Genomic DNA, 19,859 nt, shown 5'->3' on the forward strand with positions numbered 1-19,859 from the left:
TAAACATTCAAATTGGTAAGACGACCTGGTTTTACTTTATATGCACTGGGTTCTGGAATATTTTTTTCTGGAATTTAAAATTTTTAAATATTGCTTAAAATTGTATCAGATGATCAAATATGAAAAACAATTTTAATGAAATATTTCACTTTAAATCCACAAGTAGAAATTGACTAACTGATTTCTTTTATATCTTTTGAGATTGTTTTTTATAGACTTGTTGAATCTATATAGAACTAAAAGTCTGTTTCTTCTGTGCTTTTTAACATCTGTTGACAGTAGATCCAGTTCCTTTTAAAAGCTGAAAAATTGTCAGGTTGGAAAAGAACACTTCCTTTTAAATAATGCCAAACTCAATTTCAAGTTGTTATATATAAATATTGAAAATTCTTGAATATGAATCACTAATAGAATGTTGATCCTCCCTCCCTATATATATTTGAGAAAAGCCTCCCCAGATAAATTAAATTGAAAGATAAGAGTTGAAAAATCATAAAATAAGAGAATTAACCAAAGGAAGTATTCTGAAGTAATAAATTCTTATTAGATCAAGAAGTTATTGACATTATAAAGATGATGAAGAGAGTAAGGAGGTAACATTGACAGTTTTCTTATATTCACATACAGAAAGTTTCTATGGTCAAAAATCAAGTCATTTATAAATTTTTTACTTAACTTTACTTTTAGTAACCAACATAATAATCTTATTCTAGGCTTCTGTCTTAATGGTAAAATAGTTTTTGTCATCTAACATTATAGGTAAGAGAGTTTACACATTAAAGAGTAATTATCATAGGGAAAACAGTTAGTATATATCACTATGGAGTTGCTTTTTTATTTAACATATTAATATGTTTAGTGACATAACTGTCAAAGAGAAGGATTTGGAGTAAATTATCAGTTACTCAGTGTTTCCTGACCAAGAGACTTGACATCTAGGGAAAGGAACATTAATTTAGACTTCTGTGAGTTTTTTTTAAATCTATACATTTGCTGTTTAAATATGAAATGCATAAAAATGATGACTCTTGATGTAGTTAATTCTTCAGAGTTTTGAAGGAGCCGGATTGGCTGCTATCAGGTATGAGGGCCTGGTGGGAACAGACTTCTAGTTCTGCCATAAAGGTTTGTGTTTCACAAGTTCTAAATCAATTTAAATTTTAAAATTTAGAGGCTGGGCATGTACATTCTTTATTACTTAATTATTAAAAATGTGTTTCTCAGATTCGCCAATCTAGATTTTTTTCTCTTTACGCATTACTGAGGAAATGAGTAAACTTGGTGCTGCTAATCCACAATCCAGAATACTGAGTAAAAGAATATCTCTCAAATCTTTTTCTGCCTGTATTCACACTTTTACATACTCCCATCAGTAACATCTTTTTACCTGGTATGTTCCAGAGTTGGGGCTGGGAGAAAGAGAGATTACTTCTAACCACTCCTCTCCTTTCTGTGGGCCAAGTGTCAAAATCTGGGAGATGTAGTTGATAGTCACTAGTCTGTAGTTTGTACTTCTTATTTTTTAAAGACCTCTGCTTTTGTCCCACTAGAACGGTAGTTAAGAGTTTGAAATTCAGTATGTGAATGAATAAGTTTTAGAAATACAGACCTTCTGAACAGTATTAAAAGTTCTCAATAGTTAAGACAGGGGCCATTTTCCTAACAAAAAAGTTATCCAAATGAATTAATGGCATTTTTGGCAAAATAAGAAGTTGCTCAAGAAATGCAAATTGTGAAAGGATTCTTTTTGTTGTTTTTGTGTGTGTGTGTTTGAGGGGGGGGATTGGGAGGAATCCTATAGTATAGGTTTTCAAGAACTAAAATGCAAATATTATTTTAGGAAGACTAACAAACAGTTACACCAGAGTTTAGGGAGTTTTTGCAAAGAGATATAGCAGGCAGTTTTCTTAAATAACAGCTTTTTTGGTATATAACAGACATACCAATCAAGTATTTTCTTAATCTACTTATTACATGTTTATAGTTTTTAATCTTTAGATTTACTTAACTTAAATAAAATAGGAGGTTTTTCACAGAAGTGAACAATAAGCTTTAATCCTCATTTTAAAATTAGATTATTTTGGGGGGAGCATCTGGGTTGCTCAGTCGGTTAAGCGTCCGACTTAAGCCCAGGTCATGATCTCACAGTTTGTGAGTTTGAGCCCCGTGTTGGGCTCTGTGCTGACAGCCCAGAGCCTAGAGCCTGCGTTAGATTCTGTGTCTCCCTCTCTCTCTGCCCCTCCCTAGCTCACACTCACTCTCTCTCTCTTCTGTCAAAATTAAATTTAAAAAAAAACTTTTAAAATATTAGATTATCTTCTTATTCTATCCTAGACTCTTTTTCTTTATTTTGGGATGCTTAGTTTATAGCAAAATCTTACTTTGCTAAGATAACTGTTTCAAGTTTCTTTATATTTTTTATCCTAATTTGTGAGATAAACAATGAATTAATCAAACCATAGGTTTTATAATTCAGCCAGAGAATCTTAAGAATAACGAGTTAGTGATTCTTTTGTTCTTTGTTTTTGTAAAATTGTTACTTTCAGTAATTATATATTAATACTTGTAGAAGTAATACAATCTCAGGACACTTTGTAACATGTGTAGGTATACAAATAGATTAGGCATGTAAATAGAAATATCTGCTGAATATCTCTACTAGTTAGATGACTAGAGGTTTTTAAAGGCTATAATTTTAGTTAATAACTTTACGTGAAGTGATCCGTATAATAAACTTTTCTGTTGGAAGAGACAGACTTATTAAATAGTGCTTTGAATTTTGTGCCATTACAGTTAATAAATCTCAAGTACCTAACAGGTATTTGCTATACTGAAAGAACCTAATTGAGTGCTATTTATATTAGAGGAGAGGACACTAGAGAGCTAAATTAATGTCCTGTAATCAAAGAAGTATAGCTGTGCTTCAATTTGTTTCAGACATCTTAATCATCTAATAAAATCATAGGAATTTCTAAACCATCCATAACAGCATAATGTACAAAAAATGAATTAAAGAAACTGTAAGTTACCATTTTTTGAGTTCCTAGTATGCAAGAGGAATTGTGCTAGACAATTTGCATATCATCATATCTCAATCCTTCAGGCACAAGATACCTTTCTCGCTTCTTTCCTGCTGGGGTCCAAGTTTTCTTCTTGTTATTATACTTCAGGGAATTGTGTGCTGTTACTTCACTTAAGGAAACCTTAGTTCCTGGACTAAGCAGTATGTAAGATATTGAACTGGAAATGCTATAAGCCCCCTTGAACTCTGCAAAGTTTCAAGATCTACAAAATGGGAATATGGGGGCGCCTGGATAGCTTAGTCATTTGAGCATCTGACTCTTGATTTTGGCTGAGATCATGATCCTGGGGTTGCAGGATCACACCCCGCCTCAGGCTCTGCAGGGAATATGGAGCCTGCTTAAGATTCTCTCTCTCTTTCCCTCTGCCCCTCTCTCCTGCTTAGACATGCTCTCTCTTTCTCAAAATAAAAAAAAATAGGAATATGATTTCTAGAAGAAAATTAAAAACATTAAGTTTAATAAAAATGATTCACAACAACAGAATTACACAGCCCATTGGATTTATTATAACTTATTTGCTAGTGTTAGAAAGTATTTATAGTTATAGAATTTGCATTTTCTTGAGTTGAATAAATTTTGAGAGTAAACTTGTCTTTGATTGGTGTCCTAGGTTAACTAGGCAAATATATTTCAGAATTTTGGTCATTTATTTAGTATACTGTTCTTAAAATTAAACTCAAAGCTCATTAGCTGGAAAGGTGATTCATCTGTGTAACCTGTATATTGATGTGGTGAGCTAAAATGTGAGTTGATCTTGGTTATTCCATTTGGCCATTTCTACTTTTTCTAGAAAACAAGACCACTTCAGAAGGAAGTCTGATTCTAGTTACAAACATATTGCAAATAGGTTTAAAAACTCTACTCCTCTTAGGACGCCCAGATAGCTCATTTGGTTAAGCGGCCAACTTCGGCTCAGGTCATGATCTTGCAGTTCGTGGGTTTGAGCCCTGCATTGGGCTCTGTGCTCACAGTTCAGAGCCTGGAGCCTGCTTCGGAGTCTATATCTCCCTCTTTCTCTGCCCCTCCCCCACTCCTGCTCTTTCTCTCTCAGAATTAAACATTAAAAAACTTTTTTAAATAAAAATTAAAAGCTCTACTCCTTATTCTGTTTTTTTTACTGAAATAATTTAGTAAAGCTAAATGTATACATTTATACATATAGAAATATATATGTATGTATATATAGATTTATGTTAACATCTGCATTATTAAAATGAAAAGCATAAACAAACTTGGGCCATAATGGAAACTACCAACTCAGGAGGCTAACTGTATTATGAATTATTATTGACAAAAAGTACACATAGCTTGTTGTTGATTTATTCCTTAAATTTTTACTTTTCTGTTGTCCTCTTGATAACTTTTAGCAACACCTTTATAAATCATTGTGACTTAGTCTGTTTCTGATACAAAAAGCACATTTTTATATTACCTGAGCCTGTAGATTAGCATTTTATAACTGCTTACATATTTTCAACCTATCATAGACAAAATACATATATAAAATAGATACAGTTTCTATCTATGGATTTTGTACAACTTCACATTAACAAAGTAATGCACAGAAGTGGGCTTACTTTCTTATATCACCAATAAGATAGATAATATAAGTAAAAATTGTTACCATACTAATTGCCATAAGTAATTGTTTATAACACTTAGTATAAATAATAATAAAAAAGTTGTATAAATAGTACTCCACCTGGAGCAGGAGTAAGGAGAATGGTTTAGGGTAACAAGAAATTTCACCTGTTTCTGTTACTTTTCTTCTCTTAAACATAAAATCATATGTAGTAAAATGTTAGCATTTGTCAAAATATAAGCCGAGGAACCATGAGTATTAATTTTAAATATTTCATATTGTAAAAAATATCATGTGGCAGATGATTAAGTCAAAATGAGGCACCTGGGTGGTTCCGTCAGTTAAGCATCTGTCTGACTCTTGATTTTGACTCATGTCATGGTTTGTGGGTTTGAACCCCGTATTAGGCTCCACACTGACAGTACGGAGCCTGTTTGGGATTCTTTCTCTCTCCCTCTCTCTCTGCCTTTCCCCAGATCACACATACTCTTTCTCCCACTCTCAAAATAAATAAACTTTAAAAAAAAACATAAGGTAGAAATTATTTTTTAAAAGTTAAAAAAAAAAATAAGTCAAAATGTCCAATGAACTATGCTTTTATTTATTTTTTTTCTTACAAATAGTTTATTGTCAAGTTGGCTTCCATATAACACCCAGTGCTCATCCCCACAAGTGCCCNACTATGCTTTTAAAAAGGAATGAAGAGTGCTTGCTTCGGCAGCACATATACTAAAAAAAAAAAAAAGGGAGTAAGGGGGGGGGACACCTGGGTGTTTCAGTCAGTTCAGTTTCCAACTCTTGATTTCAACTCAGGTCATGATCTCATGGTTTGTGAGTTCGAGTCCCACATTAGCTCTGTGCTGATAGCATGAAGCCTGCTTGGGATTCTCTGTCTCCCTTTCTCTGCCCCTGCCCTGCACTTTCTCATGCATCCGCTCTTTCTCTGTCAAAGTAAATAAATAAACATTTTTAAAAAGTAATAGGGGCGCCTGGGTGGCTTGGTTAAGCGTCCGACTTTTGCTTAGGTCATGATCTCGCGGTTCTTGGGTTTGAGCCCCGCGTTGGGCTCTGTGCTGACTGCCAGCTCAGAGCCTGGAGCCTATTTCAGAGTCTGTGTCTTCCTCTCTCTCTGACCCTCCCCTGCTCACGCTGTCTCTCTCTCTCTCTCTCTCTCCTAGAAATAAATAAAAAATATTTAAAAAAATAAAATAAAAATAAGGTAATAAAGGTATGAGATATATAGGACACTTGGTAATTTATTTTTGGCATAAGTGAGGGTGTATTATCTTTTCATCCATAAATGCAAGTAGATGTCTATTGGTAGTATTTAGCCTCCTGAGGTAAAACTCATTTCCCCCATGTCATTCCTTCGTGAAAAGGTGCTATTGTCAATTAAATTAAATCAGAAAATAAATGAGAAAGCACCTCAAAGTGCCAGGCCTATACAGGCATAATCTAGATATCACACACACACACACTCACACATATTATAATATGAGTACTTAACATTACCTGACAATTAGTGATCATTCTGTAAACATTGACTTTTCTCCCACATATATATCTCCTTTCTTTTTTTTTTTAAAATTTTTTTTTAATGTTTTATTTATTTCTAGGAGAGAGAGAGACAGCGTGAGCAGGGGAGGGTCAGAGAGAGAGGGAGTCACAGACTCTGAAACAGGCTCCAGTCTCTGATCTGGCAGTCAGCACAGAGCCCGACGCGGGGCTCGAACCCACGAACCGCGAGATCATGACCTAAGCAAAAGTCGGACACTTAACCGACTAAGCCACCCAGGCGCCCCTGTATCTCCTTTCATTTGTTAATAAGGTTTAAAAAAATAGATCTTATTTTTATAGAAGTAAGATTTTTAACCTTATTTTGCTTTCTTTCCATTCTCATCCAGTCTGTTTTTTAGGTTATTTTGAATTTTGCCTGTCAGCCAAGATAGAGCTACTCTTGGGACATGGTATTTACATTCTTATTCTTTCATGTTGACACTCTCTCAATAGGAACCCTGTATATAAAAGAGACATTGATAGAAGATGATGAGTGTAGGAAGAACAGACATTTCCCAAAGGGATGTTCTTAAAAGTGACTATTTAAGAGTTTTTGGAATTCTCTTTTTTCTTTTTTTCTTTTTTTTTTTCTTAAGTGAAGTGATACATTTGCATGACTGGGTATTAAAACTTCTGGTAGAGCAATGTATGACTTACCTTCTATTTTTTGCTTAGACACTTTTGTCTGCAGTTGGATCCAATATCCACTCTAATACAGACCAGATATAAAACCTGATTAATTACAAGATTTTAATGATACAAATACTATTTTCTTTCCCCTTTTTGGTCTCCTAGTCTAAAACAAAGAAATGTGAAGACATTGGACTAGAGTTGGCAGGAATACCTTTATTATTTAATCTAAATATATTAAAATGTATTACTTGATAAAGCATTGAGGTGACCTGCAAATAGTATCCTTTAGACTGTTTTTCTCTTTAATTCTTATCTAAGTTAATATAGTGATGATCTCTGTTTTTGTCCTAACATTCCCTTTCAAGTAGTAAAATGATTGCCTTTTTTTTTTTTAATAAATATAGTTATCAGCTAGTATAAGTACTCCCTTTTGTGTTTAATCTATTTGAAGTAAAGGATTCTTTCTGGGCTTTAGTCCCTTTACCCACTATTCACCAGTGATGCTGACCAGTGGTACTGAAATCAGTGGATGATAGAAAGTATCTTTCTTTTCCAACAGGAAACGATTAAAAAAAATTGGAGGGGCGCCTAGTGGCTCAGTTGGTTAAGCGTCCAACTCTTGGTTTCAGTTCAGGTTGTGATCTCATGGTTCACGAGCCTCATGTTGGGCTCTGCACTGACAGCGTGGAGTCTCCTTGGGGTTCTCTCTCTCTCTTTCTCTCTCTGTCTGTGTCTCTCTCCCTCTCCCTCCCCCTCCCCCACCTCTCCCTGCTCACACTATCTCTCTCTCAAAATAAATAAACTTTAAAAATATTTTAATAAAAATAACTAAAACCAAATTGGATAATATATACCTAGTACATATCTTACACTGCTTAGATACTTAGGGTTGAATAAGACAAAAGATATATTTAAAACATTGCTATAAATGTCAGGACACTTACAAATGTTGTAAGCATTTTATTTTTCAGGAAACATTCTTTAATAAATATTCTCTGAATATATTAATGGTACTCTGACAAGGTAAAAAATAGTTACTTTAGGATAATTTATATTAAAAATAGAATAATTATTGTATAGTATTATAATCCTGACTGATGGTTTCTTGGACTGGGGAAAAAAAGATGGTTTCCAATAAATCAGTAACAAACATTTTAGCTTCAGCAACAGTGCTAATTATTTTTTTAAATAGAGCCTCTAGGATCAAACATTTTATGTAGTTTAAAAGTGAAAACTGGTAACTTTTTCTTAGGTGTATATAAAGAAGTATGTGAAAGTTGGCCTGAGAAATGAAAAGAGTCTTTTGCTGTTGAAATACAGATAAGTCTTTCTGGTTGAGTGTATTGGTCAGTAGTCTCTTCTATCTGTAAGGGAATTTGGGTAAAGGCACAGCCTGAAAACATCTGAGAGAGAGAGAGCATTCTGGCTTATGGATTAGATTGCATTAGTAAACAGGAGAACAAATTGGTGAATATGAGTTAACAGAAATTTTGGATAAGAAATTTTTCCACATGGCATTTATTTGGATGTTGATAATTTATTTTTTTTAAAGTTTGTTTTAAAACATTGCTTATTGTGGCATGTAAACTTATGTTGGGTGGGAAAAGTACAAGTGGGAAATTGAAATTGTTAAACATGTAAATTAAATGATCAACCCTACAATTTTTGTTTTTTGCTTTTGTTTTTGGTAAAGTAATCTGGATTGCTTATTTTATATGCTGGGATGCTAGTTGTTTTTTCTATTAATACACTTAACTTGCATTCTAGCTTCGCCATTCAGAGACAGGCATCGTGTGGTGGGTTGTGTGACAGTGTCTGTCAATAGTGAAGACAAATAGTGCCAGAGACACTTAACCCATCCAATCTCACCCAGGGTATAGGTCGGTCTCGTTTTCAGACTTCTTCATAAGTCTTTTTTTTCTTTCTTTCTTTCTTCCTTCCTTCCTTTCTTTTTTTTGTTTCTAAATAGTGGATTGATACTGATTGAAACTAAAAACTTTCTGTAAAGTTTTAAACTTTACATTAATACTATAAGAAGAAGAAGAAGAAAAGTAGAAAACGAAGGTTGGCATGTAAGGTGTTGACAAAGCAGGTTTGCAGCCACTTTGTGTGTTATAGATTTTTCAATCCCTTAGCAACATGAATGTTGGCCTTATAATTTTTTTCTCTTGATATCTTTCTTCTTTGATCTGAAATTTTGCCTTGTATCTGGTGACTTTCATCAGGCAAGATGTTTAGATTTGAAATCTTGTTACCAGAAAGAAAAATGAAATACTTAAAAAGGATAACTAAGGTTGAACAGTAAGTGTTTTAGACCAGAGATATCTGGATTGTTTTTTAAGATTATTTTCTGAACAGTCAGTGGTTTACTCCTTCTCCGTTCCACTATTGGTTCACTTAAGCACACTTGCAAATTTTTACGGCTTTTGTTTTAATGACATTTTTTGGAAGCTCAACTGATTTTGCCCTGATGCTGGAAAGTTATGAAATATATGTGCATATTTAAATGCTAAGGATCACATTTTCATCTTGGAAGCTCAGTTAAATGTCATTTCTGTCACATCTTTTACATTAGTGAAAGGTATTTGTTTCTTTTAGGGACTTTAAAGAATGTTTCCAATTTCAAAGCTTTCTGTAAAAAGTTTAGTTAGTTCCATATGAAGTGTCATCTCTTTTTTAATGGTATTTTAAGTACTAAAATGATACGGTAATTAAAATAATTTCTGGTTCACAAATCTAGAGCTAATCGTTCTTAATTTCAAAATGTAGTTTAAGCAAGGAATATATAAAAGCTATATGAGTTTCTATGTGTGGTAGCATTTAAAAGTCCCATTTTCATCTTTCTCATCAAATTAATAATACTTATAAATTCTAGGGTATCCAGGAAGGCATTATCTGCCACTCTTTATCACAGCTACTTTGAATATTCATAGTGAACCTTAATGATTCCATCAGTTCTTAAAAGCATATAAGAATATGTAATTTCAGTTCACCGTCATTACTGGCATTTGGTCTAGTAATTGACTCATGCTAATAATAGAATTATTAGATGTAGACATAGAACACTGTGTGATACTTACACATTTCAGAATTAATTTACTGTTTTGAGATTGTGTCGATTAGTAAATATAGGAAATGGTTTTCCATTTGGTTTACCATGCTCGCTAGTCACAGAAAATGTTATAGAAAAATAAAATTCCTCTAGCTTTAAAGATAATTTTTTCATAAGAGAAAAAAATGAATAATAAAAATCTCTTTACAAGTTACTTAGGTAAGAGAATAAGTTTAAGAAAAAAATTTAAGAAACACAACTTTACAAAGGATTGGTAAGGGATTTAAAGAACGAATAAAATAACAGTATAAAATAGAAATACGTTAGGACTATCCTGCTCAGTGAGAAAATAAAAACAGTTATTAAAATTATTTTATTTTGGAGTTTTTTATTTTTAATATGTGGCAAAAAAACATAGTCTGTACATTCCTAACACATAAAAATGGAGACTCGAAACCAAAAAAGAAGATAGGGGTAATTAGCATATTTAGTTTATAACAACTTAAAAAAGAATATATAGATGAGGCAGATTACATTAGCATTTTAGTTCTACAGAATGTCAATTAAGCTGTTTCTTGACATTTAATGATTTAGTGACTGAAAAGTCCTTATAGGTATTTTAAATACATTTAGAGTATTCTCAGGAATGTTTTTTAGTGTTTTTCTGAGACTGCTTGGGAATGAGAAATTTGTGTTTAGAAATCTAAAGTGTTTTTAATATCATTTATGCATTTTTAATAGATAATAAGGATTTTTTTATTCTTAGTAAATTTATGGATTAATTCACAAGCAGATAATTTAGCTTATATATAGTTTAAAGAAAGAAAGTTATTAGCACTGGGGTGTGCCTGGCTGTCTCAGTCAGTGGAACATGCAACTCTTGATCTTGAGGTTATGAGTTTGAGTCCCATATTGCGGGTAGAGATTACTTAAAAATAAAATCTTAAAAGAAAAAGAAAGTTATTAGCACACGCTTTATAGAAATAGCAAATAGTTACCTTTAAACTCTTAAGTTACTTCTCAACCCTTCCCTGTATCAGGTAATGCCTTCATAATAATAATATAAACACTTTGAGTAGTACATCATTTTTTAAAAACCTGATGTGTTTTATCATGGGCATACTGGTACATTTGTTGGCCAATATAATTTTAGTGTAATTCAACATATGTATCAAATACTGGCTTCCAATTAATTTAATAAAAAAGTTGAATTTTTACAGCTCAGGTCTTGATCTCAGGGTCGTGACTTCAAGCCCCATTTTGGGGCTCTACCCTGGACATGGAGCCTACTTAAAGAAAAATAAAGTTTAATTTTATACATGCAAACACTGTATTAGATACTAGAAGGGTCTAAGATGTCCATGTTCTAAAGAGGTCCATAGTTCTCCACTTCACCCTTTCATTTGGCAACATTATTACACTTAGGTGATCTTGCTAACCAGAATGTAACATCTTTATGTGAAGGATTTTATACACCATTATCATCATCATCAAAGTAACACTGATATTGTTGCAAAGAGTTTTATAGTTTTAAAAAATTGTCTTGTTAGAGTCTTAAAATGAGTAGAATTTTTGTAATTTAGGCTCAAACTGAGATAGCTTTAAAAAGTAATACTGTTTTTGAATTAGAGGATGCTTACTGCTGTCTTTTGACAGTTTATGTTTTCAGTTTTATAGTTTTGTGCTAATGAACTTTTTTATTTAATAAGTATGTCCAGGAAACTGCAGGTAAAATATAAAAATTATATGTTAGGTGTCCAAGGAAAATGTGTAGAATATTTTAATTTATGTAGGGTATGAGATCACAGTTTGGCATACCTGTCCCAGAACAGAAACTTATGTATGATTCTATCAATTGGGTTTTATAACCATGACTGTTTCAATAAGATTTGCAAGATAAAATCCTATATACCTGTAGAGCAATGCTAGGCAATGTCTTGCATATTAAATTCATAAATATACATGACTTACTTTTAGTTCATGATTGCTTTTCACCAATACTTTTCATCTGTCATGGACAGGGATCCCTGAGATGTTCATATTCTGCATTCTCATGTGCATGGTACTTAGAGTCAAAAAGGGGTGGTGGGGGAAAGCTGCTTCATAGAAATACACGTTCACAGCATTCATGCTGCATGTTTTGTGTGTTCCACTGCAAATACTGCATGCTGCATACTTTTATTTCTCTGAAGATGAAGAACAGAGGCTTTTACACACACACAAATGTAGTTTCAATTTTGCCAATAGTTGGAACAGATGGAGGAATGTTATACATAATACCTTTTCTATTTTTTAAATGATTTTTATAGTATTTTTTTAAAAAAAAACAAGGGAAAAACTTGTTAATTTAAACCCAAAGTGGCTACAAATCAGCTCCTAAACTATCACTGACATTAGCATCTAGATTTTGTAGTTTTTGCAAATCTTTTAAAATATTTATTTACTAAGAAAACATTGCATTAATGCATGATACAAAATTGATAAATTTTTCTTTAAATTGGAATGCAGTTTAAAGTGACTGAATTTTCCAATTTCAGCTACTGCATTTGACAAGGATACAAACTGGAAAATGGAACTGGTATCATCTTATTGCTCTAGGTTCTTTGACTTCTGGTAGATGGGAAAATATTATCATGTGGCATTATGTAGATCACATTAATGGCTAATGTTAATTACTGTGCTCTTCAGCCTTGATAGCAGTGAAAAATTATGGGTGAATTTAGTGATTTTAAATAATTTAAGTGTTCTGGTTTGTGATTTTAAGAACAATCTTTAGCACTTGGCTTTTGATTATCAAAATACTGGCATTCTTAACATTTCACTCTTTACATCATAATTGATAAGAATGTTGCAATTCCAATAACTTCCCATCACAGTTTTAAGTTTTATCCTACCACTTTAACACAGTGGCATACTTGGCTACAGATAAAAACTAATTTTAGCTTTAAACATATATTTTAGTTCTCCGTATTTTTAGTTTTGTGTGTGTATGATTATTAACTTTTCCATATCCTACACAGGATCAAATGGTATTTCTAAAATTTTAGAACTGACAACTTCCAACCTTAACATTATTAGTGTACTTCTGAGGTTGTCCTGTTAAGGGTTAAAGTAGTAGTATTTTTCAACAAGCTGTTCTGCCGGTTGCCACATGTTTTGAAAAGCTCTACTTAAGTCTTTTTTGCTAGATGTAATAAATAAGTGGGTTTTACAAAAAAACCTTCCCCAGGACTAGAGGTTTTTTTGTTTAACTCTTTTTTGTTAGACTTCATTCAGTAAAAGTTACTGTCACTCATATTAAGAAATTCCCTAAACGGTTAAAATCAAGCAGGCCCTTTAAAGAGAGAGGAAATGGATAGTGGTAACCAAATTGCTTGAGTGTATAATTAATTGAAAATTATAGGAAAAATCCATCCTATAATCAGTCCTTACTCTGCTTTTCATTCTGCCATAAAGGATGGATTTATTTTAGAGATCATGGTTTTGAACTACCATGTCTAATTTGTGGATACCCTCAGTGGTTAACTTCCTTATCTTCCACAGCCCAGCATATTCCAAATCAAACTCTTCACTTTATTTCTAGATTTTACAATAATCATAGTGATGGTACCAGTTCCATTTTGCCTCCAATTCAGTTGATTATATATTTTTTCTATTTATTTCTCATTTTATAATTGATATCTGGAATAATCAGCAGCTCTTTTCTCATTTATTTTCTCATATTTTTATTCCAGGATTTGCCTCTGAAGCAGGGAGTGTCTGCATTAAAAATGACCTGTAGTTCTCTGCTTCATAGGTTAGAAACTTATTTTAATATTTTGTGGCTAAGCACAGTCCCACTTTTCAAATTCTATAATAAATTATTTAATTGGCATTGAATGTGGACCACAAGCATATATTTCATATTGGGGTTTTCTTTATTATTTTTAATGATTAAAATTCAACAGAATATCCAGCTGAGGCAATAAAAGCTTTATTCTTGCTTTACAGCTTTAAACATTAAATTAGATTTTTAAAAATCTATCAATTATAACACAAGTAAAATATTGCTATTTGGGCATTTTTTTAAATTGCATTTTTTAGGCTTTGTATTGCTTGAAGCATTTATATTCTAAAACTTAACCAAATTCCAACTATTCATTTTGGGGAAAAACAATCAGTTCACAAATCACATTTTCAATGGGACTGCTAGCCAGCATAGGTGAAAACATGTATAGTGTATTTACTCTTAAATTGTACACCGCAGATGCTTCTTCAGCTCCCTCCTCTTCCTCCATGGGCGGTGCTTGCAGCTCCTTTACCACCTCTTCCAGCCCTACCATTTATTCTACCTCAGTCACCGACAGCAAGGCTATGCAAGTGGAGAGCTGCTCCTCAGCCTTGGGGGTAAGTAACAGAGGGGTAAGTGAAAAGCAGTTAACCAGTAACACAGTCCAGCAGCATCCATCAACACCGAAGAGGCACACAGTCTTGTACATCTCACCACCACCTGAGGACTTGCTGGATAACAGTCGGATGTCCTGCCAGGATGAGGGGTGTGGATTGGAATCAGAGCAGAGCTGCAGTATGTGGATGGAGGATTCCCCCTCCAACTTCAGTAACATGAGCACCAGTTCCTACAATGATAACACTGAGGTACCTCGTAAATCACGAAAACGAAATCCAAAGCAGAGGCCGGGGGTCAAACGACGAGATTGTGAAGAATCTAATATGGATATATTTGATGCCGACAGTGCCAAAGCACCTCACTATGTGCTTTCTCAGCTTACCACGGACAACAAAGGCAACTCAAAAGCAGGAAATGGGTTGGTATTCACATTTTTTAAAGTTCTATCACCGTTGTGCAAAACAAACAAAAAAAATAAATCATTCCCCAGTTTTCGTAATTGCTCAGCTTAAGTTTGAATATAAAAGCAAATACTGATTTTATCATGGAAATACATGAAAATTTGAACTTAAAATTACCAAGTTTCACTAGAGGAAAACATATTAATAGATTTTAGCAATTATTATGGTTATGATTAAGTAGTAGAAAATAATGTTTTGAAATAATTTTAAAATTTCAAATGGATTTATATTTTAAAGGACCTAAAAATATTTTTATTCAGACAAATAATTAGCAATGTAATGGCTGTAGTTAAAACAACTCAAAACATTCATAAAGGGCTAGTTTGTTTCATTCTTTCCTGTTGTCTCCCCATATGGTTCAACCCATTTCCATTTCTGTAAGGATTTGACTTTTATTTGATGAAAACAAGAAAAAAAACTACATCAATTTATATATTTATTTTAAGCTTTTTCTTTAATACATTCTCTTGACATTAAAAAAAAGTATCACTGATTTTTTTCCCCTGTGATTCTGGGTTTATGTATTGGAAGCAATGATAGAACAGGATCATGGTACATATTTGAGTTCTCATTCCTCTCTGCAAGTTCACAGCACTCACTATAAATATATTTGCAAATAAATATATTTCAATGGCTATATTATAGAATGTTTATTGCTATAGTATAGAATGCTATGACTTATTTTTAACTTTTTAATTCTTTTAGTACTTCTCATATTTAATTGCTAGACCTTTTAAGTTACATTTTCCTATTACATTCAGTATAATTTAACAAAATTTAATTCAATGGATTTTAAGAGATTACTTTTTTGGGAGGCAGATTATGGTCCTTTAGTTGACCCAGAATCTCCTACAATTTCAGGTTGCTAAAAAGAATGATGCGGAAGCTTTTAGTTGGTTTACTACTTGATGACATCATTCTTACCTTTTAAGTTAGTAATTGGTTAAGTATTATAGAGAATATTCTTAATGTGTATTAAACTTGTTCTTAAATGTTCTCTCAGTACATTTTTAAGTAATATCTACCATTAGCATAATTATTCTGTACTAGTTTCTTCTCTGCTCTCCTTTAAAATCCTTTTGGGGTCATGTAGTTAAATATAAACATTTAAATGTTTTTTTCTTTTTAGGAAGTCCAGATTAGAAAATTATCTAAAAGAAAACAAGATATACCTTTTCCTAAAGTGTTATTGTTAGCAAAGCTAATTTCAGAACATATTTGTAGAAGTAGTAGCTATAGAATCATGCTCTGAAACGTAGTAGCACAGATTTAAAAGGCTTATGTATATCTGTCACTAAATATGCTTATGCGTTTATTAGAGTTTCAATGCAAAAGGTTCTTTTCTTAAGTTCCAGAAGAGAGATTTTATTTTTATAGTGAAGTAAATATTAAAGGTCCAAATGAAGAACAAATAGAATTTTGATGTAGGGTTAGTCAACACATATCATTTGCATTTTCTATTAAGAGGTATCTTGACCTACATTTTTTCTGCTTCTGCTTTTGTATGATAGATATATCTTAGAAATGATGAGGTTACCCAGGGAAAATATAATAACATTTGTCGAGACAAAATCTCTCATGAAATAATTCATGGAACAGAAACTCATCAGGCAGCAGAAGAAATGTCCAGCTTCTTAGGTAATGGAAAAATATTTGACACTAGCAAATTGAAGTGATGGAGAAAGTTTAAATTTTGAATTTATAAGAACTATAGCAAGGAAAGGATAAAGCAATTTGTAAATATATTGAAAAACAGGCTTTTGAAAGCAGTTATTAAGAGGATCTCAAGCTAAAGCCCTTATTCTTCAACAAGAAAGGCGTTAGAAACGTGAAAGAAATTCAGAGATCTTTTGAGGGATGAGGGATAAGGTATCTATAGCCTTAGATCTAATAATGTGCCATAGATTACAATTTATATAATACTAAAGTGTAGGAAATGTACTCTCAAATATGTTGTAAACAGCAGTTTGTTGATTTCCAAAATGGAAATAGCATTTTTGTATAATTAAAATGTTATATAAAATAGTTTATTAAAAAGCAAAATCATTTAAAAAGGAACTATGCAGTAAATTTCTAGCCATGTTCTTAAATTCTTCAACTAAAAATGTCTTGAGAATCAGTAGTTCTATGTCTCTTCTAGATAGTCGTGAAACTCCTTTTAGGCATTTTGTAGTGAAAATTATGTTTTTGTGACAGACAATTAGAAGGATATGTAACACAAAGGAATTAGAATGACATGTGAATGAAGACTTCTGAATAGAAAATACCAAGACAGAGGACTTAATTTTTTAGATATCATTTAAAAGTAAAATCCCATATGATTAACTGTAAGCCATTATGCCTTAAAAATTACTAATTTCAGTGACTTTTTGGCTGAGAATTAGTTGACATTTTCATTGTTTTACATGTCTGAAGATCTAAATATATATGTATTCCATCTTTACATTTAAGCCTTAGAGAATAAAAGTACTTTTAAGGGCTTTTAAAAGTATCATTTCAGAAATTGTTTAGTTACATGGACTATTCTTTAAGGCATAATGTGTATACTTGGTCAGCTCATTCATCATTCTTCATCCCAAATGAAATATTTTGTTTTACTAAAATCATAAAACTTGTTTTCATCTGTTTACTCTCATAAATACTAGCTTAGCATAAGTGAATATAAAACCTGTATCTTGCCAAATTCATTGATATGCTAAAATTTCCTTATATTTCAAACTAAAGTGTTCCCTTTTCTATTTTAAAATTAATAGATATTAATTACAAACATGCAGACAAAAATAGAAAAAATAAATAACCCATAATCTAGTCATTCAATACAACTGCTATTAGCATTTTACTGTGTTTTGTTTTTTTTTTTAGTCCTTTTCAATGAATATTTAGGGGTTGTTTTTATATAATTTCACTAAGTGAATATTTTTGCTTTGATTTTAAAATAGATATAAAATGATACAATTATTGAGTTTCATATATAAGGGACTGCACATTGTATTGAGAGCAAATGTTTGAATTTCTACCTAGAATGATCAACAGAAAAATAAAATTTGTTGCCCATTGGTCCAGTTTCAACTCAGTACTTTGATTCATAGAATTTATTCTTTCAGGGCCTTTTAAATGACTTACACAGGTAATCTTTGACTTAATTACGTGAAACTTATATGAATGGCATTCCTTAGCCAGTTAGGATCCAGTCTTCCTCATCTTGATATTATAGGAACTCTTTTTATTCTGCTTCCTTTCTTTGTCTCTTTCTTTTTCCAATTTGCCTTCAATGACAACTGTTTTTTCAACACCTGCAGTTTCAGGAATTGTGAAAGGTTCAGGGAATATGAAGATGATGGAGCACAGTACTAACCCTCAGAACCCTCTCACTTATTTAGTCAGTCTTACTGTGCATTCCTTCTCTTCTCCATCCTTCTGTCCCTTTCCTCACTATTAGGCTCACCCCAGTGCCTGGTTCCATTGAGAGTACAGCATTTCTTCTTTTTGTTATTGATAATAGAGGCAACAACTTAGTTAGAGATGCAGAGTTAAATATTAGAGCCAGGTTTAAGGCTTCTTAGCCATTGTTGTTCTTCTTTGTTTGAAATTGTAATCTTCCTCCTGGGACCTGTTTGCTTTTGGAGATTTTTGTCCATCGTCATCTCTTAGCTTCTGTATTTTCAATGTGAATCATACAGAAAGCATTATAGGCCCTGACTCTATTTTAAAATGTACATGGATAATTTTAAATCTATTTTAAAATTAATATATTATTTTCTGTTTATTTTATCACATATTTGCAGTGCTTCAGATTAAATGTGTTGACCTAAAGTCCTAACCACCATTTGAAATATTTTTCTTTGAACATACATTCCACATAGCAAATGCATGATAAACAAATAAATATTAGAAATACAATGTTAAAAAATAGATTGCCGGGGCGCCTGGGTGGCTCATTCGGTTAAGCATCTGACTTCGGCTCAGGTCATGATCTCACGGTTCATGGGTTCAAGCCCCGTGTCGGGCTCTGTGCTGACAGCTAGCTCAGAACCTGGAGCCTGTTTCAGATTCTGTGTCTCCCTCTCTCTGACCCTTCCCTGCTCACGCTGCCTCTCTCTCTCTCTCAGAAATTAAAAATAAAAGTAGATTGCCTGTCTGTAAAGGCCAGATTATAAAGATTTTATATGCTAATGGCTTTAATTATTTAATCACAAATAAAAATACTGTGAAAAATTATACTTCTAGGAAAGATTGTTTAGAGCAAACTTGATTTCCCAATAAAATTGGATCATTGATTTTATTACAATTTTATTGAGAAAAATTATACTGAAAAAGATATCTAAAAAAATACATGCTACATGTACTTTAGATTGTTTTTTTAAGGCCTTTCATTTCTATTTGCTACCCCCCTTTTCTTTTGCATTGTAAATCTGATTTTAAAATAATGGTAGTTTATCTTGTACCTTTATATTACACTCACATCTATATGTAATTTTTTAAGTTTGTTTTGACTGAAGTACATTGTAAAAGGTTATAGTGACATTAGCTATTCTCTTACCTGTTATCCCCTGTTCATGACATTCAGTCTTCCTCCCTTCCTCCTACCACACATATGTATTCTTTGTCTTCCCTGTCCAATTTACTTTCTTTATTTTTGCCTTGTATAGTTAAATTTTATTTAAAAAATGTAAGAGATACTTTGCTTATGGAATGTATCTTCCCATAGGCTGTGTTTTATTTTATTGTTAGGATTATCCATTGTTTTTAATGTTACTGCCTTTTCTGTTCCTTCCTTTATCTTAGATGACTTTTGTAGGAAAAAAACTCTTCGTGATACGTTTTCTCTGTTGTGCTTTGACTTCTCAGAACATTGGAAAACCAAAAAGGCAGTGGAGTAAAGAAGAGCCCTATGTTGTGTGGACAGTATCCTGTTAAAAGTGAGGGAAAGGAGCTGAAGATAGTTGTACAGCCTGAGACCCAGCATCGAGCTCGGTACCTGACTGAGGGTAGCCGTGGCTCAGTAAAGGATAGAACACAGCAAGGCTTTCCTACCGTCAAGGTACTTATTTTATTTAGCAATGTACAAAGAATTTTCACCAGTTTTCTTACTAGTCATTTTGTT

The 19,859-nt window shown here is 32.6% G+C and overlaps 1 protein-coding gene across 6 annotated transcripts in view; it reads left to right on the forward strand.

The window, feature by feature from the left end:
- NFAT5 (nuclear factor of activated T cells 5) overlaps positions 1 to 19,859 on the forward strand; it is a 118,052-nt gene that overhangs the window by 55,107 nt on the left and 43,086 nt on the right. For 4 of the 6 annotated variants that reach the window (XM_077755680.1, XM_077755681.1, XM_077755682.1 and 1 more), the window contains 2 exons: positions 14,154 to 14,712; positions 19,604 to 19,796. In XM_077755680.1, coding sequence (XP_077611806.1) covers positions 14,154 to 14,712; positions 19,604 to 19,796 — 752 coding nt within the window. Of the gene's footprint in view, positions 1 to 13,641; positions 13,704 to 14,153; positions 14,713 to 19,603; positions 19,797 to 19,859 lie in introns of those variants that run through there. The other 2 variants (XM_077755684.1, XM_077755685.1) reach the window with 2 other exon arrangements.

Source organism: Crocuta crocuta, unplaced genomic scaffold (genome assembly GCF_008692635.1).
Source record: "Crocuta crocuta isolate KB4526 unplaced genomic scaffold, BGI_CrCroc_1.0 scaffold152, whole genome shotgun sequence".
NCBI classification, from domain to species: Eukaryota; Metazoa; Chordata; class Mammalia; order Carnivora; family Hyaenidae; genus Crocuta; species Crocuta crocuta.